This window comes from Echiichthys vipera (genome assembly GCF_963691815.1).
Source record: "Echiichthys vipera genome assembly, chromosome: 9".
NCBI classification, from domain to species: domain Eukaryota; kingdom Metazoa; phylum Chordata; class Actinopteri; order Perciformes; family Trachinidae; genus Echiichthys; species Echiichthys vipera.
In genome coordinates, this window is record NC_139834.1 from 29,086,064 (window position 1) to 29,113,486 (window position 27,423).

A 27,423-nucleotide genomic window follows, 5' to 3' on the forward strand; every position below is an offset into this window, starting at 1 on the left:
CAAAGAAGGGGGCCAGCTGAGAGCGAGAGAGAGAGATGCTGAGAGAGGGTGAAAGGGGGTGTGCATTTGAGAGGGTGCCATAAAGAGGGGAGCAGGTGGGGGGGGGGGGGGGGGGGGGCTAAACAGGCAGATGAGGGTAAGTTGGCACAGAGAAACAGTGGATTCCAGGGCAGCATTTCTTAATTAGGTTGTTGTCAGGGTGATTAAGCTGCTAACGACAACATGGCCGTTGAATTGAAAAGAAATGCTTAAAGTGTGCTGGAAGTGGTGTGTGTGTGTGTGTGTGTGTGTGTGTGTGTGTGTGTGTGTGTGTGTGTGTGTGTGTGTGTGTGTGTGTGTGTGTGTGTGTGTGTGGATGACTGCGGATGTGCGTGACCACTGGTGCACACACGCCCACTTGTAGATGTGTAAGAGAATGTGTGTTTTTTCACATGCATGCTTGCCTAGCCTCCCTAATCCCTGCATAAATCTGCCCAAACCCTCATCACAGAAGCTGGCTGCTGAAAAGGACATTCCATCGTGGCCCATCCATCCTAGCGCGATGTGCGATCATGAGGGGGTATCTCGCTGTAGCTTCATAGCTGTAGCTTCATAGCGTTTACAGGACTGAAGGTGTGGAAGGTTTCATTATTTCTAAAGGGGTGGATAACACAAAGTCAAATGATTTGGCAGAACACATCAAGCTATTGTTTAAAGTTGGATTTACATACAAGTGAAACCACTCTGACTTCTATTCACCTTCCCTTTTAAGGACGGTCATTTCAATTTCAGTTGGCGCTCGGTGTAAACTCGTGTGGCTTTAAGACCCTCCCTCCCCCCTCTGAGCTCTTATTTATCTCCCATTAGTCAAGCCTGGTCAGCCCAACTATAAGGCTTTCTGCTCCAACAATACACTGATGTAAGTCTGATGTTGATTTGAAAACACTTCTCTGTCACACTACAGTGGTGGCTTAACGGGGAAAAAAAGTATACTCCACCTCCCTCATTCAGTTTCCTCTCCACCTCAGCGTCTCTGTCTGAGACTCTGAAACTGATATTTCCCCGCTGTTGTGATGTAATTACGGCGTAGAATCATCACATGGGCTTTTTCGGCAATTACGTGCATCAAATACGCCATTGAGACTATTAACGAAGAAATCCAGGAGAGCTGAGTAGCTACACAGAGTAGCTCGGAGCAGTACGGTGAAGGCATTAAAAGGTCTTTTTTAACCACTAATACTGCTGAAAATGACACCAAACCTCTGCAGCAGCATGAGAAAAGTCCCTACACAGGAAACAAAGCACCAACAGCGTAGTTAACGAACCCTGGGTTTTTAAAAGAGTGTTTTTAAGACTTATCAACTGGCCCAGGTACCAGCTCCTCTCATAGTAAAGTCCATTCTTGTTGATTACCAAATGCAAACCTAAAGGAAGGAGCCCATTGACGATTTACGTATTTAGGAATCGGACGCCTCTTCCGATTAATTCTGGGGACATGGAAAAAAGGGTCTAGTATGGTGCAGTTGATGGGGGATGGGAACTCCAGCGTGTTGCGGTATTCAATGATTCCAGGCCACGGCGAAAAATGTCCCTCTCTTGGCAGCATAAACATTCTTCTTCGGTGCCCACGGGTCCACAGTACCAGCAGTCGCACCGAAAAATTCCTGCACACCGAGACTGATGCTAAATCTGATGCTACCTCTACCTGTAGCCCCTTCTGGCAACAGACCCCCCGCGTGACATTTTGGTGCTGCGGGGAAATTTGCTGTCTGGGAGTTTTCCAAACCTTTTACCATCTATTATTAACTTATTTCACCATCAATGAGCTCCTTTCTTTTGGATTGCATTTGGTATTTGACTTGAATGGACTTTACTATGAGAGGAGCTGGTACAGGGGACAGTAAGTAAGTCTTTAAAACACTGTTTTAATAAACTCTGGGTTCACTAACTACGTTGTTGGTGCTGTGTTTTCTGTGTAGGGACTCTTCTCATGCTCTTCTTATTAATTGCATGTACGTATATAGTCCTGCGGGACTTATAAAGGGATTCTTCTTCTTCTTCTTCTTCTTCTTCTTCTTCTTCTCTGCCACCATGTCTCTGTCTTTCTCTGCATCCTCCCTTTCTTTTTCATCATTTGCCATTTTGTTTTACCACCCCCTTCTCCATTTTGGTTGTTCCTTCTTGTTGTGATGACACCTTTCCTGCATTCAAAGCTTTAGTTCCACTCCTGGTGGATCTAAGGTCCAAACCAGGGCCGCTTTAAAGGACTTCACACAACTGATTTTGCAGCAGCTCACAGGAAATACGCTGCTTCTCCTGGGACGCAAATGTGCATAACAACTATGCAATCTGATCTCACACAGAACAAAAGCACAACAAACTCGGCACAAACACAAACGACAACGAACTTCTGGACATTTGAATGCTTGGTCCCTAAAATAGCTTCTGACAGAACAGCAACGGTCCGCACCTGGATTTATGTTACGACAGGCTGTCATCATATCCTGCCCCACACGAGAGGGCCTCTCACCAATCAGACAATGTCAATCATGTTCACCTGGAAGTTGACACTGCTGGATATCCCTGCCCTGAGGCAACGTTGGTGCAGGCCCGTACATGTAGCTGCACGGAAATGCATGTAGTGTAGAGGGAGGTGAATGTCAACATCATGGTGGTGCCGTGTAGGGGCAGAGAGAATTACAAGAGCTGCATAGTGTAGAGGTGAAGGAAGGACTGTAATTTCCTTTTGCATCATGCTAGTATGACCTAGGGGTGTGATGCAAAGCTACTGTATGTACCTATAGCTGAATGTGTGTCTGCTTGTTTCACAGAAATATCTGAATTTTGGATGTATATGTTGTACTGTGTTTAACAGAACTACTAAAGTTGGGGCAACAAAAATACCTGGTTAGGGTCAGACAGAGACTGTGGATTGGCTTGAAATGAATTGCAGACAGAACTACATCATGGACGGGACTCCACTCCCAAAGCCATCGCTGACTTTTGGTTTCACACGTGCCACAAACTGTAAGATAACTGTAGATAAAAGTCTTGTTTGACCCATCCACCGCTAACCTGACTCCGCCAGATGGATTGCTTGGCATTTGCTCAGCGTATCCATCTGGGAACTCTCATTTGGATTTCTTTTGGGAAGGGGCGAAAATAATGGTTGCTGATTGGATAAAACCATCGGTCTATCACCAAGATACGGGCAAAATCAACCAATCAGATCAACGAAGCGTATGACGTACCAACAGCGTCTGGGCAAAGCTCAGAAAGTAAACAATATGTCGGTAAAGGATATTTGCCGTTTGTGTAACGTGAATCTACGGATAAAAGGCCAAATTTCAGGAGCCCGGTCCATATTCAACAGAAGGATCCAAGAGAACAAAGTCTTCGTCAATAGCTGCGCTCATCTCATCCACGGAAGCCGCCATGTTGTTGACACTGAACAGTCTAATTTCGTCACACCTCAAAACCAATGCAGATTGATCGGTGGCTTGGCAAACTTCAAATTTTCTTTGTCGCACGTTACCAGACTGATCTGTGAGTAAAATAAAACGGAGCTCACAAGATCAGGATGGTCCACCACCCCAAACTTCCTCCTTCTGCAGAGTTTGGGGCTCTCTTATAACTATGACACCAATTTTTCTTGTTTGCTCCTGCTATAATTACTACAGTTACTAAAGATCGTCCCCTGACAACAAATGCTAATATGGATCGTTATAAGCTGCTTGCACAAACTATAAAACTATATTCAAACCTTTAAAGTTGTTTTTGTGGGTTAGAATGGTCTGCACAAATTAGATTCAGGATGAAGTTTTAGTTATAGCCTTACTAAAAGCTTTTGTTTGAAACTAATACGGTCTAATTATAATAATATTAAAATAATCTTGACAATTTTAAAATACATTCTAAATCATTGTCTTCAAAAACAACATCCCCCGTCATGTGGAGCCTGCCTACTTTCTCTCTCTCTCTCTCTCTCTCTCTCTCTCTCTCTCTCTCTCTCTCTCTCTCTCTCTCTCTCTCTCTCTCTCTCTCTCTCTCTCTCTCTCTCCTCTCTCTCTCTCTCTCTCTCTCTCTCTCTCTCTCTCTCTCTCTCTCTCTCTCTCTCTCTCTCTCTCTCTCTCTCTCTCTCTCTCTCTCTCTCTCTCTCTCTCTCTCTATAAAGGGATAAAGGGACGGAAAGGTGTTTGTTACACAGTGAAGAGTAGAAGAGAGCAGTGCAAAGGTAATAACCGTGAGGTCAAGACAGTGACAGAGAAAGAGATGGAGGGCTGTGTGTGTGTGTGTGTGTGTGACTAAGGTGTGGTTGCCGTGTGTCCACACCTGCCCCTGATATTGAAAGGCTGGGTAGAGTCGGGGGGCCATGCTCATGGAAACCGGGCTACAAACAAACAGACAGACGAACAAATGAAGACGGAAGAGTGGAAACTGAAGGACGAAGATAGATGAGGGGACGAAAGAGAGGACAAACAAACCAACCCATTTTTACACTGCAGGGACTACGGGCTGTATTGTAAAGGGGCGTGAGAGATGGAACAGGCAGGTGGGAGAGTCAAGTTGAGTGTACACACGTTTCACCGCAGCAGCGAGCGACTGTGGAAAATACACGTGTGCACGAAGGAAAGACCGAACGTGCCAGATTAACCTGTCATTCAAACACCATAACCGGTATATTGCACTCTGACTGTGTCTTCCTGTGTGTCCTGACCTGCAGATGGCTGACGATGCAGTAGTGCTCTGGCCCGTTCAGGCCGCAAGTAGAGGTGGCGGTAAGGTTGACAGCCCGTCCAATCAGGAGGTTTCCCGTCGCAGGGTAACAGCTTCCCTCGGTGCAGCCGTGAGGGCCTGATGGGAGCTCCTGTCCGATCACGCTGACAGCTGGGAGTTGAGAGTGGAGGGGAGAAACAAAGGAGACAATAGTTATTCTTCTCATCGGGTTCCCAACTTTACACGTGAAGTTCTAGATTGTGTGGGAGAGCACACGGTGAGAACGTCTCATCTTCACAGCGTCATTTAAATTAGAAATTACACGTCGGGTGGCCAATAACTTCATTTGTCTCTAACACATTTGTCACTTGATTCCACAAATGCATGCTTTAAAGGCCTAGTGACTATTTAGACCGCTGCTCAGGTTGGATGAACTCAAGATGGGAGTTATGTGACGTGATCGGTCATGATAAGAATGGGTGCGATTCAAAATCTAGACAGTGGTGCGTGGTCCACTCCGTTTCACGTCGAAGGAATTTAATGATAGGTATTTGTTTTATTTTTTAAGTCGATTTTTTAGTTTACATCTTCAACCCAGGAACACCGAAGATCAATCAGCACAGTTTCAATATTTCAATATTTGTGTTTTACCAGTTCAATATCTGACCAAACGTCTCCGCTTCTGTTACTGAGGTATAAAACCACGCGTGCCGCTTAGAGCTGGGCGATAATTCGATATGATCGTTTATGATCTTTCAATGGATAGATATCATGATACACATTTATGTCATCTGAATTTACGATAATAAGAACATTCATTCATTCATCTTCAACCGGTCGTGGGGGGGGGGGGGGGGGGAGGGGGGCTGGAGCAGATCCCAGCTGACATCGGGCGTGAGGCGGGGTCCACCCTGGACAGGACGCCAGTCTATCCCAGGGCACATAGAGACGAACAGAGACAGACAACCATTCACACCTACGGGCAATTTAGAGTCCTCAATATACTAATTTAAATTTCTCTATAAATCTGATCTGAAATATTTTGAGATGACTTTGCACTAAAGTTAAATAATAAATGCATAAAACTAGAAAACACTCAGTATTTTCCAGTTGTTTCATATTAAAGTTGCATATGAGTGCATACAAAATAGGCTTTACCATGTTTTTATTGAATATGGACTATTAACCTATATGGGGATATAAGATTTTGTCCATATCGTCCAGCCCTAATGATGCTTATGCTGCATGTCATCAGAGATACAGCCAAAATACATGGGACACGAATGGGCAGTGTGCATAGGCAGGGCGCGGCAGAGTTTTTACCTGCTACAGAGACTGCGTCAGTAACACGTGGTGGCTGCCAGCTTCCCTGTGTGCATGTTGAGGTTTATCAATATATCATTATCCATTCAAATATTAGTATGGGCCAAAAAGATTAAGCATCAATCAATAAACATACATTTTTGTCTGTTACATAAATATTTCCTCTATAAATGTTAATGTGTATGAGGAGTATAAATGTATGCTCTTTGTGGTGAACCCCTCATTTAACACAACATAGCAGAAACAATAGGAAGAAGAGAGGAAGTATATGAGATATTGTGGTGATTGTGCTGTGACATCTCCACCTGTTCCCTGAGCATCTGCCAGATAAACTTCCTCCTACTACACAGAAGCATGATGGAGTATGAATAGAAAGATCGGTGTTTCAGATTTAACTTGACGCTGCCTGACATCCCAGAAAGTAATTGCCTTAATGGAGCCAGAAGAAGCACATTAACTATAACTTTCCAAAACGTTCTGGTCCCGTTCCCTCTGACTCTCCCTCTCACCCGTGTAAACACTCTCTCTGCATCACTGACTCTGAATAACGGGCCTCATCGGGGATAGAGAGAGAGACGGCAAGAGTAAGGGAGGAGGGGTAGATAAAGAGAATGAGATAAATTATGGTGAAACGAAATTGAAAGATGGACAGAAAGTCTACGTGGAAAAAATACAGAGGCTCCGAACAGGGTCCAGCAAGAGTTAAGACGGTTCAGTCAGGATATTTACATCAAGGTTTAACCATTTATTGACAAACTAACCACCAGAGCCTGTGGTATACAGCATCTGAATTAGCATGAAGCTAACTCAGAGAAATTTTCTAACTTCACAAAGTGTAGATCGAGCTGCATGAGAAGACTGTGATGACTGGAGGAGATATAAAGATTTGCACATGCACCGCTTAGTGTTCAAGAAAGGGGCGTGGTCAAATGTGATTGGACAGTGTACGGGACATGTGACGACAAAACGTGGTCTGTGCCTGCCTGGAAAACCATAAGGCGCCGTAATCAGCAGAAGAGAGTGATACGGGATGAGAGATGTTGAGAGAGATATCGGAGTCTCTTGTCCTGTTGGTTTACAGCAAACAACAGAGCAGCAACAGGTTGAGGCACGATGGGGAAGGCAGGGCCGGATGAGTTGGAACTAAGCATCCTCCACGTGGAAAAAAAGGTGCACGTCTGCATTGTTAAACAGACGACTCTCTAACGGCAGAGAGCTCTTTAACACTCTTTATGTAGCACTCTATGGTACGACTATAATACTCGTTAGGAAGAAGTAATGAGTAACCGTTTTCTTTCTGTACTTTGCCTCAACGCTGTTAGCACGTTTCGCTTTGTTGATCTAATTCATGGGTGTCAAAGTCAAGGCCCGTGTGCCAGATCCAGCCCGTGAATGAATAATCTTGGCCCCCGAGATGATATTTGATTAGTATTAGAACCGGCCGCACGCCACAGCCCCCTGCTGGTGTTATTCACGCACTAAAACTACATTACCCACAATGCAACGGTAGCCCGCAAACTCACTGGGCGATGAGCACAGGGTGTTTCAAGCTCGGTGGGAGGCAGAGCACATGTTCACACAGCTGTGTGTCTTTATCTTGAAATTAAGGAACACATTTTATTTTTGAAGGACTTTTTTGCTGTTTGCCTGTTGAAAATGTTTTCCTCTAAATAACTTAAGTCATAAGAAAATCTTGCTTTATTCATTTCATGTACAGGACAAGTTTGTTTTTGTCTGTTGAAAAATGTTTTCACCTGAAATTACTGACAGAGCCGTACAAAAATATTGGATTATTCATTTAATTATTAAATAAAATACGGTACACTGTGTTAGGTCTTGGTTCAACAGGTTAAATGCATCATTTTAATATGTTTTAATAAACATTGAACCAGTCCGGCCCTCGGCTTGTAGCAAATTTGTTTTTTTGGCCCTCTGATGTATTTGACTTTGACATCCCTGATCTAATTGGTTGATTTGGCCCGTACGTTGGTGATGGACAGATACTTTATCCAATCAGCAACCAGTATTTTCGCCCCTTCCCAAAAGATCTCCAAACGAGAGTTCCCGGATGGATCTGCAGAGCAAATGTGAATCATGCAAATCCATCAGGTGGAGTCAGGTTACACGTTAGCAGCTTTGGACACATCCTATGAACAAAGAGTGGCGAGATGAGTCACTCTAGGAGCTGGCAGTATTTCAAAGGGCTTCTTTTGGATTACACGGGCCTGTGGAGAGATGGTCATGAATCCAATAAGCAGGTATCATTTGGCCTTTTAAACACTGGTTTTAGAGAAAGCTAATTGGTAGGCTCTTCGACAAAAAAAGGAAAAATACTCGCGGGCTATAACAATGTTCTGTCCGTGTTCCTGTCTTTGTCATGAGCTCTTCAGCGTCGAGCCAAAGTCTATAGAAGTGGCTCTGGGACAACCTTATCTTACAAGCAGAGGACATGTCTTCCTTTGGTAAAGTGTCATGATGAGGCGATAATTACACAGAGCTGTCCATATATGCGGGAATTGAAAAGTGAAATGTATATCAGAATGAATTCATTACTTGACACTTTAAAATACGTATACAACAAGATATATTACATACAACTGATAACAGCTGGGAGGAGGCCTCAGGGAAGACCCAGGACCAGGTGGAGAGATTAGATCTCCACACTGGCCTGGGAACGCCTCAGGATCCCCCAGTTAGAGCTGGTTAATGTGGCCCGGGAAAGGGAAGTTTGGGGTCCCCTGCTAAAGCTGCTGCCCCCGCGACCCGACCCCGGATAAGCGGATGAAGATGAGATGAGATGATAACAATGGACAAAAAAATCAGAACGCTTTGGTTCATCTTCCTCAACTCAAGAAGAAACAGGAATTGAATAATTCATTGATTCCCTTTAAATTCAAACATTTCAGTAACGTGTGGTCTTCAAGGTCCAACCATCCCATTCGACAGGGCCTTAAGCAGCACATTAGCATTGTTTCCCATATAATGTTAATATTTGGAGAGCTTGCCCAAGACCTGTCACAGTGAGAGACAAACGACGTCATCCTTCGACCGTTCAATGATTTTGGAATTAGATATATTTGTGTTCATGGTTCTAGAGAAAACTGCACTAAAAAACATAGATATGTGTGTGTAGGTCTACTGTAAGAGGGCTAATTGTAATTGTAAAACCTTTGTAATAAAGGCTTAAAACGTCTAAAGCTCTTTGAGTCCTTCTGTACACACACAGACACACACAATACGTGTCTAGGTCTTTGTGTGTATAAATGTCTTGGCTCTAGTTCAAGTCAAAGATTTAACAGAGGCAGATTTTCTGAATTCCTGTGAGACATTAACAATGCCTGGCTGACACTGCCAGAGAATACACCACACAATCAGCCTGTTATGTTATCCCACTGCATGGATATACAATGTATAAGCAAATGTAAAGATGGATTACGGTAAAATAAGACACTTATTCACACATACACTACTGTAAAGGCAGGTGTGCACATGCAGAAGTGCACATAAATAGGTAATCAAACAAACCTGTGGACTGTAGATAAAGATCAAACACACCCTAACCAAACACAAGGCACTTCGGCAATCCTTTAACCGATGCGGTGTACAGAAACAAGGCTGTGCAAGAAAGAGATTTATATATTAAGGTAAATTACAGAAAGCTTTTCCTTAATGAACTCGTTTTAGGAGAAGTTAACTCTGAATTTGCCGATACTCGTCTTTCTCAGTGCTGGAAATAACCCCCAGTGGTCCCACCCCAAACTCAAATAACCCCCTTCAATAATACAGAATCATAGAAACTCACTTGGAGCTGTCAGTGGGTTTCATCTGACCTCACTTTACAGGTATGATATTACGCAATGGGTTCGCTCACTGGTCAAATATCCTGCCCCGGAGGAGGCACAGTGAAATACATGGATATGTTCAAAAGACACTGTAGATGGGATGTGCCTCGTCTGACTTTGGATTGTAACGAGCAATGAGAGACGCTCATTCTCTCATGACTGCCAAGGTAGAACCTACTTTAAGGGTAAATCACCAATTGTATTTGAATGAAAAAGCCCAATTGTTGCATTTATCTTGTTGTTGAGCCGCATTTCCCTTCAGCTCTCAATTTTTAAGCCTGCGTATCACCATTACTAACTCAGATAGAGGGACAGAAGTAACATCCAGATGTGTTAAAACATCCTCTGCTGACACCCTGTCTAGGCACGTAACCCTCAGTAGTCATAATTTACCCTCTGTTTTAATTATTGACTGCGATAGTGTCTTGAAATAGACCACACATGCATGGAATGTTATGACTATGATGTATGCCCGTTCACCAAAGCTCTCCGTCTAATGGCTTTCTCCAATCTGTCAGGGTGTTCAGAAACAGAAAAGAATGGCATTTGTGTTGGTAATTACACGGCAAAGCCATCATCTAGGCACACACTCGCATGTAAAAGAGCCTCATTTTTCAAAAGATGCTTCTGACATCCGAGACTCGACAGGAGTGTTCGCCCCCCTCTCTGTGTGGGCTGTAGGAAACATATCCTTTACGCGGTTTCCACCTGCCCCGACAAGCATGGGGTACGACAGAATGTGCATTTGCATGGGTTCATTGTAGTACTTTAGTGGTGCACGCAATAACACACTGATGTCATTGCTTTCAGGATATAGTTTGTGACTCTATTCGAATTTCTTAATGCAGTTCTACACTAAGTCTGTTTATATGTTGTATAGATGTGCATGATGCAATTGGTGTGTGTGTTTGTGGGGATGTTTCTAAACTTGAGGACCTCTGGGTTTTAATGCAGGGATGACAACACAGCACAGCAATAATGTACATATAGCGACGGGTGCCGTGCTGTTCCCCAACAGTGTACTGCTGCAGAGCTGCAGACTCAGGCCCCCTCCAGCGCTGGACCCATGGTGGGAAATCCCTGCTGAGGGTCTCTCAATCAAAACTTGACGATGTAGATGGTGTGGGATCTCTTTGTGGCGGTAACCAGTGTAACTTAGTATGAAGTATGGGGGGATTAGCAAGCTTCTGTTGTTAAGGTATGTTGCTGTAAAAGTTGAAACATAAAAGCTTCATCCACACACTCTTGTCATGGTGTTGAGGCACATTGCCATCACCACATGAGAGACAACTCTCATTTTCTGTAACTGGAGTAGCATGAAAGCATGCAAGCTAACGGGCTAGCCGCCCATCTCCAGTCCTTCCATCAGCTCTCATCTCGGCGTTACCATGAGATGAGCTACAGCTACTGTAGCTACGTTATGTGGCGAATTAAGTTATCCCTGGTTAAAACAATCATACAAATGATTGTGAGTGCTAATGTACTGTTCTAATGTTATATAATATCACATCCATGCTATTTTTTAATAAGTAGGCTTATTATAAGCTCAGACACCGGTAACACCAAGGCAAACAATACAACCTTAATATTAACTTATAAAGTTAGGTAACGTAAGTTGCACATAGCGTGTCATGTACAATCTAATGTAACTTACCAAATAGCTAGCGTTATATTAGTGCTAGCAAGCTCAACATATTTTATGGGAGAGAGAGTGCTGCTGATGTTAAGTTGCCTAACTTTATAAGTTACAGTTATACCAAAATATTAAGGTTGTATTTTTTACCTTGATGTCATTGGTTGAGGTCGCGTGGCTTATACAAACGTCATTAATGAACTATGAGGCATATTATCGTATCCTAATGTGAACAATTTCCGGTGTCACTGCTTTCTTCAAGCTAGGGACCCAAGGGGGCTGACGTGAGAGGCCGGTCTGGTCAGCTTGACCTTTCTTGCGGCATCAACAGTTTTGCTGGAGTTGTACCAGACTGTTGAGGTACAGAGGGAGCTGATTTTGTGCTGAGATTGTGGATACAAGCTGAAATGAGTTTCCTCCGTAGGGTGGCTGGGGTCAGCCTTAGATATATGGTGAGGACATCCGGAGTAGAGCCGCTGCCAGTTGAGGTGGTTCAGGCATCTGATCAGGATGCCTCTTGGGGGCCTCCATCCAACTGATGAGAAGCCCATAGGACCCTAAAGAGATCATTTATCTTGTCTAGCCTGAGAACATCTCGGGGTTCCCCAGGGAGAGCTGGAATACATTGTTGAGGAGAGGAAGTCTGGACTACCTTCCTTAGAAAAATTGAAAAAGATCGATGGACGGACGGACAAATGACTGGGATTACTTTAGGAAGTGTATCTTGCAAACTTGGAAGTTATTTTAAAGACATTTCTCAGGATAAGAAAAGCCAGCAAGAAGAAGAAACTACTTTTCAGCAAGCGGGCAAGAACATTTGATTGTGTCTTTCTTGCTGTGAGATGCAGGCAAAAGCACTTTAAACAGAAACGAGCTAAAATGGCTAGGGTAGGGTGGTGGGTTCCAGCCAGAGTGGCAGCATAATAGCAGCCACCGGTTAGGTACTGATAATGTAGCTGCTTGGTAAATTGGTGAACCTGTTTAAAACAATCCACACATGTGCCTGATGGACAAAAAGATGGACTGTATTTATAAAGTGCTTTTGAAGTCTTAGCGACTACTCAAAGAGCTTTTTACGCTGCCTCGAAAAGCAAAGCAAAGCTCAGATGAGTTGACGATCAGACATGAAGTATGACCTGTAGTGAAGCCAATTGTACAGATGTTGTTTGACACCAGCTGGTTTACCAGTGTGTGATTAGAGTATAGCACGTGGCAATGTAACATACACAGACACGCACACAAAGCAGATACACAAAGGGGAAGAGTCACAGGTAAACACAGCCTGGGGCGTCTTCCTCCACTATACAGCAGTACGCAGGAATGCAGGGATGGAGAGGAAAATGTTATTCATTAGAGAAAACATTCCAGGTGTCAGGGTGGTGGATGCGAACACAGGATCGAGTTCTGTGCGCACACTTTCTTCCTACCAAAATCAATCAATAGGCCTCCAAAGGGACTCAAATTCTTCTCCACCTTAAAACTTACGTTGGTTTAGTAATACAACATTTCAGTGCAGGAGGAGGCAGGAATGTAAACACAATATGTCGAGGGCTTTCATTTCCAGTGTTGATAAGTAAAGCGGAAAGGTCGGAGATACACGTTTTGTTTCGTCTCCGTCTTTGGCGATAAGTGCCGTTTCTTCACTTCACTTCTCAGGTCAAATAAGTCACAAAAGGATTTTCAGATGACGTCCTGTTCTGTTTCTCACTCATTCCTATTTCTAACTAACCAGAACATCAAAAACCTTGCACCCAATGACAGCTCTTATGAATTGCTATCGGTTTTATTAGTGCGCTAATGATCTTGCCGTATAACCCAAAAACTTTTGGAACAGCGTGAATAAAGGCAACAAATAAAGGCTGGTTAAAAAAACTGTCAGAGGGGTGGAGTTACCTGTGCCCTACTACAATAGATGGTAAATGTTGTACATGTCCACAGCACTGATTCCATTAGTACAACAAAAGAGACATACTCAACATCCTGCTGCATTCATTATGTCTTCTTTGATGTACTCCTGATTGATCTGTGAAGCTACCATCAACAACATTTAACACGTCCTGATGGGTTTTTTCACAAGGCCATGTACTGTAATGTAGGGCTGTAATGTTTCATACCAAACTGTCACAGTACAGGAGTCACATCCGCACACAGACTACACAGTACGTAGACTGAGGCACACAATGTGATAATTCAAATGTGCAAGTTCTGCCTGGACACTTTTCCCCCCCAATGCCATTACCCACAAGTGCTGAGGTTAGCACAACAGGTAGACTGGTGTGTGGGTATGGTGAGTGCTAATGAAACAGAGGGAAGACCCTACTGCAAGTTCAGAGAGTTGTCTGTAAGATATGAAATAGTCACCACTGCTCCACTGTTGCAGGGTCTGTGAACGGAAACACGTCAGTGTCACACAGATGTGCCGATCACCAGGTCAAAATGTCAATTCAGTCCCCGACAAAAGGATTGTGTCTGACTAAATCAGGGTGTGAGCCGACCTGTGACTCTTGTGTACCATTTCAGCCCTGATGTGAAGGCTACAAGACTTTTGTTTGGAAACTCCGGGGGGAAGTAGATCGATTGTATTCCTAATGTTTTCTTTATCCATTTGACAAGTTAGTCATATGGTGAGGATGTCCTCTTAATAAAACACGTCATACCTGGAAGAAAACAGCAGCTCTGAAGAAGGCTGGAGTACAGCGGAAACTGTCAGCTAAGAAAAGGTAGGAGGACGTCCTTACCATAGAACTAACTTGTCTGACTAGAGGAAACTTTAACTTTCATTCTGGGGGAAGTGTTACATTTCATTCAAGGTAGCTTAACACTGTTCATTCATTCCTTCGTTGATCCATTCATTCTTTTTCATTAGTATGTATAGCAGGGCTGAAGCCAGCTCAATCTCAGTTAGCAGTCCCTCCCCCTCTCACACGAGTACTGTACAGTCTTCTTCCAGTTAATAAGTAACTTAGAGATTGACCCAGATAACTGTGTGTAGGCGAGTTGGGAATGGCAAATGCACTATCCTTTACCGGTCTCCAGAAGAAGAACTAGTCTTTAACTTTGACATAATCAATGTTAAGTCTCCTGAGATACACAAACAGAAAGACGGGTGGCCAGTTGACAAATTGGAACAGTTACACAAAGTACATTTAACAGTGGCCGTGCACTTTATGGGTGCTTGTGTGTGGCCCATTTAAAAAAATGCCACTAAGTCACCAATTAACCCTGCGAGGAGCCATTCTGCCTCAGATCCAGCACTAGTGTGAGACCATCATTTCCTACACATTCCACAAATACCCCAGATTCTCACAGTTTCCAAATCCTCCACACTGACCTAATAAACCTTTTGAGTTTGCATGACCATGATGCTGACCATGCATGATCATTTAAGGTCCTGCGAACCCGTCGTTTTGACTTGACTTAAAGGCGACGTCAACTCAGCAAAGGAGAGTTTCATTGTCACTTGAAACCTTCACTTCCTGTTCCCTAAAGTAAACACAATCCAGTACAAACATCTGTGTGTTACAACTCAATCCTATGATTAGGGGGCATGGCATTATGATGGATTAGGCCTAATGACAATGTACAGGAAGAGTATGAGTCTGTGAGGATTTCCTTTGGCTGTGAGTTTACTGAAGCAAAAACAACAACAACACATAGCAGGTCGAAGGCTTCGGAGCGCATACTGTATGATCAGAACGCGTGTTCACACCGGCTTCAGAAATAATTACTACCCTTAACATGCTTCCCCGCTGCTGCGAGACTGAGGAGGAACTGGCTGACATTTCACATGAGACGCGACTTGGGCTTTGAATAAAAAGACTCTCCTGCTGCTTTAAGTCTTTTCACACTGTTCTCTTCTACAGTAGCTGATGCACTGCTGAGGTTAGAGACATATCATATAAGCTTAGGCTCTTTAAAGTGTGTGTATATTTATAATATTTCACATCAAACGACAAGGCAACAAACAAATGCTCTTTTGGATCTTTTGTCCTCATATAAAAATTATGTTATAAAAATGACTGGACTGGACTACACTGGACTGGATCTGAATGGACTAGACTGGACTGGACTGGACTGGATCTGAATGGACTAGACTGGACTGGACTAGACTGGATGTGATTGGACTGGATCTGAATGGACTAGACTGGACTGGACTGGACTACACTGAACCTGACTGGACTAGATCTGACTGGACTGGACTTAACTGGACTGGACTAAACTACTGGACTAGACTAGACTGGACATGATTGGACTGGAATGGACTCACTTAACTGGACTAAACTTTACTGGACTGGACTAGTCCTGATTGCACTGGACTAGACTGGACTAAACCTGCCTGGACTGGACGTGATTGGACTGGAATGGACTCACTAAACTGGACTGGACTTTACTGGACTGGACTAGTCCTGACTGGACTGGACTAGACTGGACTAAACCTGACTGGACTGGACATGATTGGACTGGATTGGACTGGACTGGATCTTACTGGACTGAACTAAACTGGACTGGACTGGACTCGACTGGACTGAAGTGTACTGCGTGTTGGAAACCAAACTTTAGATACGTTGGGGACCAAGATGCATCGTTGGAGAAAAATATGACATAGGGGCCGTCCACAAAAACACAGGTATTTCTGTGTGGTTCCCTGCACGGTTTGTCCTTTCATCCACACGTAACCACGGTTGCGGGCCCCTGAAACCAGGGTTTTTTTGTAACCGGAGTCCAGGGTGAACAATTGGGAAAAGTCTGGTTTCAGCAGTCATGTGTGGACAGGAAAACCGACATTGTTTGACGTCACACTGTGCAATGGTAAACAGTCAGTTGTATCCATGGAGACACTCTAGACGTGACCTGCTGATGGAGGCGGATTTTGCGGTTTCATGTGGACGGAGATATTTTTTATCACAACGACGGTGTGGACGGGAATTTTTTTTAACTGTGGGCCATAGAAGTTTGGTTTCAAAAATACCCGTGTTGATGTGGACTAGGCCCCAGTACCACTACTATAATCAGTGGTTTGGGATTTCATGCATACATCTGCGATTGTTTGTTGTAAGTCTCCAAAAGGCTGCACAAAAGGTTGTTTTAACTACTCTGGCGTCTTAGCAGATAAGATGATCCTTCGTCCTTAAGACAGCTCTTTATGTGATGTATACTGTATTTCAAGCTTTTAGTATCTGACTGTCTATGCGTACATGCTGATCACATCTTTGTATTAAACTATAAATTCAAGTAATTACTCATTCAAGTGCAAGTTTTCCCACATCATGCAAACTGAGAGGGACATTTTCCAGTGTAAAGATCAGCAAGATAAACAATGACAGCAAGGCAAAGCATGGACACACATGGGGAAAACCAATTTTGGTGACTGGCAGCAGGTCATGAACTTAGCACTTGACTGAAATGTATGTGTTCATTTGTGAGCTCATGAGAAAAAGTAATTAATAGTGACAACCAATCAGGGACGCAGGATAAAAAAGAGCATATTGCACCGCATAATTACCACGGAATCATTTTTTTTAACGTACTTTTATTGAGAAACTTCCATATACTGAATATGAATATATGGCACGAAACCATATGGCCTTCTTATTGGTTCATGATCACCATTTGGTTTCATGAATAGTTGAGCATTTGAATTCATGCTAAAATCACAACCTCCTTTTTCAGGTTGTCTCAGCCTCAATGAGAAATGACAGCACCCTTAAACAGACAAGACAAAACCGATCTTCTACTCACCCAGTGTGAGGAGGCTCAGATACACAGCCGTGATGGTCAGCATGATGCCTGGACGAACGGACACCGGGCTGTCTCGCTGGCTGTAACACAGACACAAACAATTTGAGTGTGACAGAAATCAATAAAGAATTCCTTTATTTATCCCGCAACGGGGAAATTTAATTTTTTCACTCTTATTATTAATCATGTTCGCACACAAAGGCCAGAAATACACACATGCATAGACAGGACCTATACATGCAATTAATGGAGAGATGTTAGAGCGAGGGGGCTGCCAGTGACCGGCGCCCCGAGCAGTTTGGGGTTCGGTGCCTTGCTCAACAGCACCTCGGCAGTGCCCAGGAGATGAACTGGCACCTCTCCAGCCACCAGTCCACGCTCCATTTATGGTCCACACAGGAACTCGAACCAGGGACCCTACGGTTCCCAGCCAGGTCACCTACGGACTGAGCTACTGCCGCCCAATAAGACGTCTTTAGAAGCTTCATTTAGTACAACACCCTTGTAAACACCCCAGGTCATCACAGTTGGCATTCTCTCTGTCACATCAGAAGTTCTGTTTGTGTCTGAAAAATTACAGAAATGGAACATTTTGGACCGTAGTTCCCCGTGTATTTCTAAGAAAGTAACTAAAGGCAACAACTTTTTTTGAAATTGGTCCAGTATTTAGCGTGAGCACTGCTGTAGTCAAACAGGGCACTGATTTTACCCCAGACCCAGGTTGTTATCATAAGTGAAATAGTGTTTTTGTCAAATATCACAGTATGTTGCTTAAAGACCTGAGTGGAACTTTAGAGAGGGAGAATATTGTGAAATACGGGGTCTGCAGTTTGACGGGGACAAACCGCCAGCCAAAGAGAAGATAAAGCACATTTTGCTAAAGACACCTGCTGCAGACAGAGCACAGTTACGCTAATGCTGTTAGCTAAAGATACTGTGTTGACCTGCATCAGTAGCTACACACAAAAGCATGGCAAGACAACAGCAACTTCTCCATCTTTCGACGATGTAGTAAAACATTTCTGATAGTAACCTGATAATAGATAGGATATAGACTGACTATAGTGGATTTCTTAGCAATTACTTTGTCAACAAGGATTTTCCAGAGATACTCTATGGGGTTTAGATCTGGACTCGGGGTTGGCCATTTCATTCATTCATTCATTCATCTTCAACCGCCTTTCCCTGTCGGGGTCGCGGGGGGGCTGGAGCCTATCCCAGCTGACATCAGGCGTGAGGCGGGGTACACCCTGGACAGGACGGCAGTCTATCACAGGGCACATAGAGACAAACAGAGACAGACAACCATACACACCTACGGGCAATTTAGAGTCATCAATGAACCGAACACCTGCACGTCTTTGGACTGTGGGAGGAAACCGGAGAACCCGGAGAAAACCCACGTAGACACGGGGAGAACATGCAAACTCCACACAGAAAGGCCCCAGCCGGGATGCGAATCTGGAACCTTCTTGCTGTTAGGCAACAGCGCTAACCACTACACATGTCCTGCATGAAAATTGCAGCTGAGACAACTGAATTGGAGGTATTGCATGTTGCCGAAGAAGGTCCGCATAAACATTTGCATTCACCCTGCCATCAAAGTTGACAAAATACCAAAATTCCCTTTTAAGTGTTTTGCACTATCTGCAAATCTCATTTTAGATACAGGTCTTGCTTGTTTACAGTGAATCTTTTAACACTATAATGTCCCCCGTGTGAATACTGTGGTAATGACTGGTGCTAGAATGCTACACAAAGCAGCTTAATAACGACAAATATGTGGCTGTAGTGTATTAGTTTGAGGGTTTTCCCTGAGGGAGAAGGGGCCTTGATTATGTTGTGACACCGAAGAGAGGAAAGGCCTCTTGTATACTTGGGCTCCACAAACATACACATCTGCTCAATGAATAGGACAGATCACTGTGTGTGTCTGTGTGTGTGTGTGTGTGTGTGTGTGTAGGCCCACGCATTGACAGGTGTGAACACACATTGTTCATGTCGCACACTGAACCAATCTGACCTCTGAGACAAATAAAGGTGGCTACAGGAAGGCAAGAGGACGGGCCAAATGAAAGGTCTGACAGGACTAAGCCATTAAGTCAGTGCTTTGTCGTCTGACAAATGACAAATCAAATTGTCTTGTCTTTGAAAGCCTTTTTTTCAAAAAGCTTAACCTTACTCACTAATCCGGGTTTGTGATCTAAAGCAGGTCTCTGTTGTAGAGCATTTTTCACATTCAGCTTGGCAATAAGAGGTCGACGTGGAGCAGGGCTCACACGGTCAAAGGCAAAGGCACTAAGGAGGGACCCCGCAACGTGTCAACACTCAGAGGATTAATCAGACATGTGTATTAAGTTCTTGTTTGCATACCTGACAATAAGGTTTTATTGTATATGTGGTATATCTGTAAAGCAGATGATTCAAAACACGAGATTGCGAGCTACAATGCTTGACAGATCTTGAATATACCGGCTAATAATAACCCAGAACTATGTTTGCTTATGCTTATATCGACCATTTAAACAGTAGATTTGTTATAATTAGGAATGATCGACACAAAATGCTGGTTTTTCATCTGCTCACATATGTAATGGATTGCTAGTTTTGTTATTTTGTCCAAAATAAAGAGCAAATACAGTAGATTGCGTTGTGAGAGATTGGTTTTTAAAGTGGAGGATATGGGTCCATCTTTCCATGCATCACGGCCCTCGTGGTCTCGCAATAGAGTAGAGATAAGGTCCGCTGGTAATCCCCCCCCGGTCCTTTATTACTACAGTCCTGGTGCAGAGGGGCCTGTCATTGCACAGTCTCCACTCTATGTCTGAGTGAAGAGATCTGCAGAGAGTTGTGAAGCCTCTTTGCCACCAAAGCGATCCAGATATGAAGTGATAAATGATTTAACGCAATAATATTAAAATATAAACAACCCTCCACTTAATGAGATCTAAAACGCCGCTCAGGGACATAAAAATTGAGCATTTATCATCATTAAAAAGCTAAAATCGTCATAATAATAATGTTTTTTTTATAAATTGAAAAACTGCCTGCTGCACTGTTAAACTGCCGCCCCATTGTTACATTTTAACAGCTACGCAGTGAAAAGAGCTTACAGTTTAGCCAAAGTCGACCTACAGAGGTGGTGACAGCACAAGGTCACATTTTAATCAGAAAAGGACTAATCCGCCCAAAACACAAGAGCACAGAACGAGTTTCAGCTGATATACAAGTGAGAAAAACACAACAAAAGTGTAGCGTTCATTATTAAACCAACACCAGCAATAATGGATTGTAGCTTCATACTCACACAGCCACAGGTCACCTCACTCTCCTCTGCACTGCGTGGTCACAATTGCTCGCTCTGTCTCCGTGGGCCAATCTCGTCTGACAGTGTGTATGTGCGAGTCCCGTGTCCAAGTGTGCACGTGTGCGGGCCCTCGAACCCCAGTGTGTATATTTACGCGTGCATGGACATGTGTGGTGTGTGTATGTGCGCCAGAATGTGTAAAACAAACTTGAGAGCAACAACTGACGGCAGCGGTGTAAAAACAGAGGGAACGCCGCCGGCCAATGGGAACGTAATGTGAACGAACCCCCTTCATTCCTCTCCTCCCTCCGGCTCCCTCCGTTTGGCCCTCCCTCGCTCCCTTCCAGCTCGTCACTGGGGCACTGGGGTGAATGGACAGCTATTCTTATTCTAATTTCTCTGTCACTCCGCGGGCCACTGGTTGAAAGAGGGGAATGGTCTCCAGGCTTTTGGAATGCACCACCCCTTTCTTCTGGACACTGAGGGAGAGTGAAGGGCGAGAGAGGCAGAGGGGAGGCCATAGAAAGAGAAATAGTTAAAAGCAGGAAGAGAGAGAAGAGAGAAGGATGGGAAAAAGGAGAAATCCCATTGGGAAAAAGGGAACGAGGGGAGAGGCAGAGACGTGCAGGGATGGAGAGACATTTTGGGGTAAACTAGGCCACGGGGCTTCAGCGCACCAGCACCACACCCACATCACAACACTTTCAATGCACTTAGCAAGAGGAACTGACCAACGGATGAAAGCTTCACCTCTACTCTGACTAACCCCAACTAGCTCTCCGCACTGAAACTGCACCGTCATGTAAGAGTCCAAAGGCACCACCTTGGAGCCTTAAAGGACCATGCTGACGTTTTGGTTTATACAGTTATGTGCTTTCTGGTGGAGAGTTAGATTCCTACTACTGTCATGTGAAAATGAAGTTAGTTTGAGTTTTCAGTTTTGTGCTAAGCTAAGCTAACTCAGAATCGAAACTCGCCTTCAAAATAAAACCGAATACAAGACGCTTTTTTTTCTAGGTACTGTGGATAGATCAGTGATGTAACAATATTACATTTTTATATCATGATTATTAATCAGGGAGTTTATGATTAGACTCCATAGAAGGAAAGAGACAGACAAGCCTTCTTTTGGTCCCGTTCTGCACATAATACATGTCAGAATACTTTACACTGAAAATAAAGTAGAGTACTCATAGAACAGGAAGTTACATTCAGGTAACTACTACATATACCCCCGATATCCCCCGGAGCGTGGAAATTAAGTTATGTATAACTTTAAGCCGATAGACTGGCGTCCTGTCCAGGGTGTACCCCGCCTCACGCCTGATGTCAGCTGGGATCGGCTCCAGCCCCCCGCGGCTTTGACAGGGACAAGCGGATGAAGATGAATAAATGAATGATAACTTTAAGCCGTAATATAACTTAAATTTGTATAAAAAGTTGTCAGTTGTTATGAACAGTGAAATGAGCTTATACAGAGAGTATAGAGTCAAAATAGCTTCAGAGACCAGAGGCTGTAAACATGTTGATTTCTGCTGTAAAGTTGGGCATTTTATCATGCTGGTCTATGGGGATCGACTTGCTTTTGGACCCAGCCTCAGAAACGACAGTTTTTTCCACTTCCGCGTCGGTTTAGCTTCAACTCGTACAGTATGATCGTAGAGCAAATGTAGTCACTCAAGATTCAAGATTCAAGAAGCTTCATTTATAAATAACAGTTTCAATTCAACGATGGGGAAGGATCAGAGTGACAATAAGCATAAAAACACAAATCAAATAAGAATAAAGCTAACATAAAATAAATCAAACAATAACTAAATGTGACAGAGTGCAACGGACATTGTGGTTAAACGTAGGTTTATACAATATACAACAATACGCAGCGTGCAGTTAAGCAGCAGATTGACATAAAATAAGTACAAATGCCGCTCGTCAAGCAATGTCTGGAAAGTTATTTTAATGAGATTTAAAATACTTTGTGGAGCACTGACCCCATCACGTTACTGGCTGAATGTATGTACATGTAGAATTTTTGACCCTGTGTCATTTTGACGTGTTTAAGCGTTAGTTACAGTACAATATTAAAAAAGAATTGCAGGTTATTATTAAATCACATTATTTAGGACCAGCAACTAAATTAAACTGTATGAAATAAATTCACAGTTTCCATAAACTGCATGAAGTGAATCCTGAGTATGAATTGTTATAATGGAAACAAAACCCGACCCTGACATGAACAGACTTGAGAGTGGTATCATCTAACACCTCGGCTAACTGTAAGAACATGAAAAGGTACATTTCCCAAAAATGTCAAAGTATACTGTGCTGAAACTCAGTGGAATTCCACTCAAACATTAAAGTTCAGCATGTGAATTTAGTGCCGTTTCACCCTTGTCACCTTCACTTAGACTAAAAAACAAAAGATGAGACACATAAACTGGGTTGAGCCATCAGACCGGGACCACGGAGGTCAACTCTATTCAGAAATTCAAAAGGTTGAAGCAACTGGTGCTATGACTAGATTAGAAAAGAGAAAGAGAACGGGGGGAGGGTGCGTGTTTGTGCCTGTGCATGTAAGATGCATGCATGTGTGTGTTACGTGCGTGCATGTGTGTGAATCAGACTAGACAACTAAAAAACTGCAGGAGAGAACAAAGCAGCGCTCACATTCACGGCTCTCTGGTGATGTGACCTTTGACTCCTGCTAAAGGAGGAGACGGAGAGGCCGACGCGACAACGCACAACAACCACTGAAGAGGCCAGCGGAGCCACTGGGGCGAGTTCCAGGTCAGATTAATATGGACTGAATATGAATACGTTGTATGATAATATTAAATATTGTTTTATATGGTGGTGTGGTGGTTAGCACTGTCGTCCTTCTGTGTGGAGTTTGCATGTTCTCCCCGTGTCTGCGTGGGTTTTCTCCGGGTTCTCCGGTTTCCTCCCACAGTCCAAAGACGTGCAGGTGTTCGGTTCATTGATGACTCTAAAATCACCCGTAGGTGTGAATGGTTGTCTGTCTCTGTTCGTCTCTATGTGCCCTGTGATAGACTGGGATCGGCTCCAGCCCCCCGCGACCCCGACAGGGACAAGTGGTTGAAGATGAATGAATGAATGAATGAAAGTTATTTGTTTCACAATGCAGCTTTCTGAGTATCTTTGCAGAGTCATATCGATGCACAATCCACACAAAAAGGTCTCACAATATTGGCCGACACATCAGTAATCTATGATATTTGATATCTGTGAAATTATCCCCCTCTAAAATCAGTACTGGCCTCAAAAATCTGATTTTTGCTTATTGTATCTGTCTTGTCGTCTTTTGTCTGATTATATATTTATACATATTGTATTTTTACTTCAACAAAGCATTTGACTGCACAACATAGAGATATGTTGAGTATAAAAACAAAAATAGTGACAAGGTGAAAACTTAAGAACATGCAACAATCTGGGTTTTTAGTTTTGTCTTTTTTTTAAATACAGGAAATAAAACAATGAATGTAATAAAAGTCAGACTGCACCTGGTAAACCTAGACCTTGAGCAAAGACTGTGACACACACACACACACACACACACACTTTCCAACGAGATAAGAGGAAACCTGCAGAAAGTTCACTGCCACCACTATAACGTCTGTGCAGCGGTCAGACAAAGCTAAGAAATCTCGAGACACTAGTCCAAACAATCCCAGACTCCCATATCCTTGAACACAATAACGCGATAAGCCTGGCTCTGTGTGTGTGTGTGTGTGTGTGTGTGTGTGTACACATCAAATGAAGGGCTTCAGACTGAGCTACCAAACACACTGCCATCACGCTGCAGCTCCAGACACTGCTGTTAAAGTATTGTCAAACAAGGTCCAGCAGGAAATAGGATCAGATCATTCTGATGAGCTCATGGAGGCAGCTTGCGTTCCTGACACAGGCAGGTGACTCATCATTTAGAGCTGCTGTTACCTGCAGCATGTGAGGGCAGACGTGTAGTCAATCACAACGCCGGTTCCTAACCTCATTTGTCTGATGTATCCCCCACAGCCCTGTCAGACATGCACCGCTTTATCGACACCGCGCATTAGGTTGCATTTTAAACTGGATGTTATTTAACACCACTAATGATATAAAGGTAAATATTGTTGTCATTTAACAATGTTTAGGTCAGTTTAGACAAGTTTGCATTAATAATACTAACTTTGAATGGCAAAAGCTGGATATTCCAATCCTACTGTTAGCTAACTGTACATGTATAAGCATGCTAACATGCTATACGTATAAGCTAACTACGATATGTGAACTGTTAAACTTTTAGGTTATCAAATTTGATTGATAACTTTAAAGTGAAATTCAGGCATAAAATCATCCCAGGGTCTTTTTTTGGGCAAATACACTCGTCAAATAAACCATCTAGACATTTTTTGTGTAACAACTATTTACGGAGAAATACGGTAGAGTCGCTAACAGCCGAATGCGGCTAACAGTGATTAGCTCGGGGCAGCGCGGTGAACACATTAAAATGGCTTTTTTTTAACCACTAATGCTGCTGAAAATAACAGCAAACCTCTGCAGCAGCATGAGAAGAGTCCCTACTCACACAACAAAGCACCAATGGGCTCCTTCCTTTGGGATTGACTTTGGTAATCCACTTGAATGGACTTTACTATGAGAGGAGCTGGTACAGGGGCCAGTCGGTAAGTCTTTAAAACACTCTTTTAATAAACTCCGGGTTCTCTAACTACGTTGTTGCTGCTTTGTTTTGTGTCTAGGGACTCTTCTCATGCTACTGCAGAGAAAAAATATTTTTTTTAATATTTTTAATGCGTTCACCGTGCTGCCCTGAGCTAATCAGTGTTAGCCGCATTACATTACATCAATTACTGTTAGCGACTGTTAGCGATTTCTCCGGTAATAGTAGTTACGCAAAAAAATTATCTCGATGGCTTATTTGTATTTGCCGAAAAAGATGATTTTACGCCGGAATTTCCCTTTAAGCTTTCTATAGCAAAAATTTACCCAGTACTTACAGCTTACTGTTTAGACGCCACTGCTCACTTGCTGACTAGTTTTCAAACACTCTATCGCAACATGTGTTCAGGTTTTGCAGCAGACTCAATAGGTGTGATTTTTTTTCTTTCTTTAAGTAGTTAAACTACTTAAATACCAGCTTTGGGAGAACCGCTGATTTAAACAACACAAAGCATGCATTAAAAAGTAAATTAAAAAAAGACAAGAAATTCAAACAGAAAGGACAAAATCTGCAAATAACAAACAAAGAGAAATCCACTTTGCCTCTTAGAACTACAGCTTATTGCATACAGCTCCACTACAGGATTACTCAAGTTAGTACATAGCAACGGCCACAAATGTACCTGCAGCCTGTAACTACCAGAAGGTGAAGTGCAGTTAAGTATCAAAGACAGGGTGTCTGGTTAAAAACCAACCTTTGATCCGATGACACAAAACACACTCACAGTCATATCTACAGCAGGACAATCAACCCGAAGGAGGAAGCACGGGACCTTGAGGACATTTCAGATAGGAAATACTTTTCAGTGCTGCTCTGTTGAACTCTTACTGACTACTGAAGAGAAAACACCATCTTTAACTGTTGTGCTGCTCAACAAATCTGAGCAGAACCTACAAAAGTGAAATGTATTATTTCTCCATGTTGTTTGACAGAGATGGCATGAATCAATGCCGCTTCCTGACTTTCATTTCTAGGTTTATTGCTTCCACGGTCACTTGAAGTGATTCTTTTACTTTTACTCTAATTCCGTTACTGATTAACTATATCGTCAAAAATTACTTTAAGCAGCCACAAGAGACTGGATGAGAACATTTGTGTGTGGGTGTATATCACTATAAGTGTTTGCAAACACATCAGTTTGCCCTTTTGGGGGATTAGTTTTATTGCTTCTAAGGGCGCACTCACACTGTCCATCCGTACCGTGCCAAAACAGGTTTTACGGGTAAAGCCTAGTTCGTTTGACCAGTGTGAGTGCACCGTACCGCGCCTAGCTGCGGCACGCTTGCTGGCCACGCACCGTTTGGGTGTGGTGGGCTATTGTTAGCGCGTTTACACATGTACGAGCACGAGCGTGAGCACGTGTACGACCACGAGCGAAAGGTTGACGTTGGTGTGATGCGGAGGTGGAGTGTTTACTGCAGATTTGGTCGATGAAAATATTCAAAAACAGTCGACAAGACGCACAAAAACTCTGAGGTCTACGGAAAGATTTGTAAACAAAGCCACGCATCGCGATTACGTCATCAATGCGTGTGACGTGTTACGGCGTGATGACAGCAAGAAGCATTCGCCGAGGCCCAGGTAGTGTGAGTACAAACGGGCCTGGAGGGGGGGACAAGGACCCTAAAGCACGGGGCACGGGACGGACGGACAGTGTGAGTTCGCCCTAAGCTGCAAAAAGTCTTCCCTCTTATTCTTTTCATCTCTTAAAAAAAAATAATATAATGAAAGCCAGATAAATGAGATCATCCCTTGATTTCCATAGTCATCATGACTCAGTTGTTCTGATACCCTGGATGTATCACTGTACAATTGTGCTGATCAAAGCAGTTGCAAATTACTGTATCACACCTGGAGGCCACAGTGAGTGTGTCTCCCTAAATTAGATTAGATTGAGTGACAATTGCAGTATTTATGAAATGATATGGAGCCATCTAGGCGAACAGCTCCCTCCTTCTCAACATTAAGGGTGTAATGACTCTAGTCCTGGTTTACGCCAATCCTGAAGAAACCCGTATGAACTGAACTCTACAAGGAAATCACTGGTAGACACCAACTAGAGCCCAACATCAACAACTGACTCTCCAGTCAACTGTTCAACCATCTGCTTGATTTGATGGTATCAGACCACCCAAACACA

At 43.4% G+C, this 27,423-nt stretch overlaps 1 protein-coding gene across 1 annotated transcript in view; it reads right to left on the reverse strand.

Annotated features, from left to right (window-relative positions):
* Window positions 1–27,423, reverse strand: part of lamb2l (laminin, beta 2-like) — a 71,913-nt gene that overhangs the window by 34,497 nt on the left and 9,993 nt on the right. The window contains exons 2-3 of the mRNA XM_083920038.1: window positions 17,233–17,312; window positions 4,697–4,866 (exon numbers count right to left, since the gene is read on the reverse strand). Of these exons, the coding sequence (XP_083776164.1) occupies window positions 4,697–4,866; window positions 17,233–17,275 (213 nt within the window). The 5' untranslated portion in view covers window positions 17,276–17,312. The remainder of the gene's footprint in view (window positions 1–4,696; window positions 4,867–17,232; window positions 17,313–27,423) is intronic.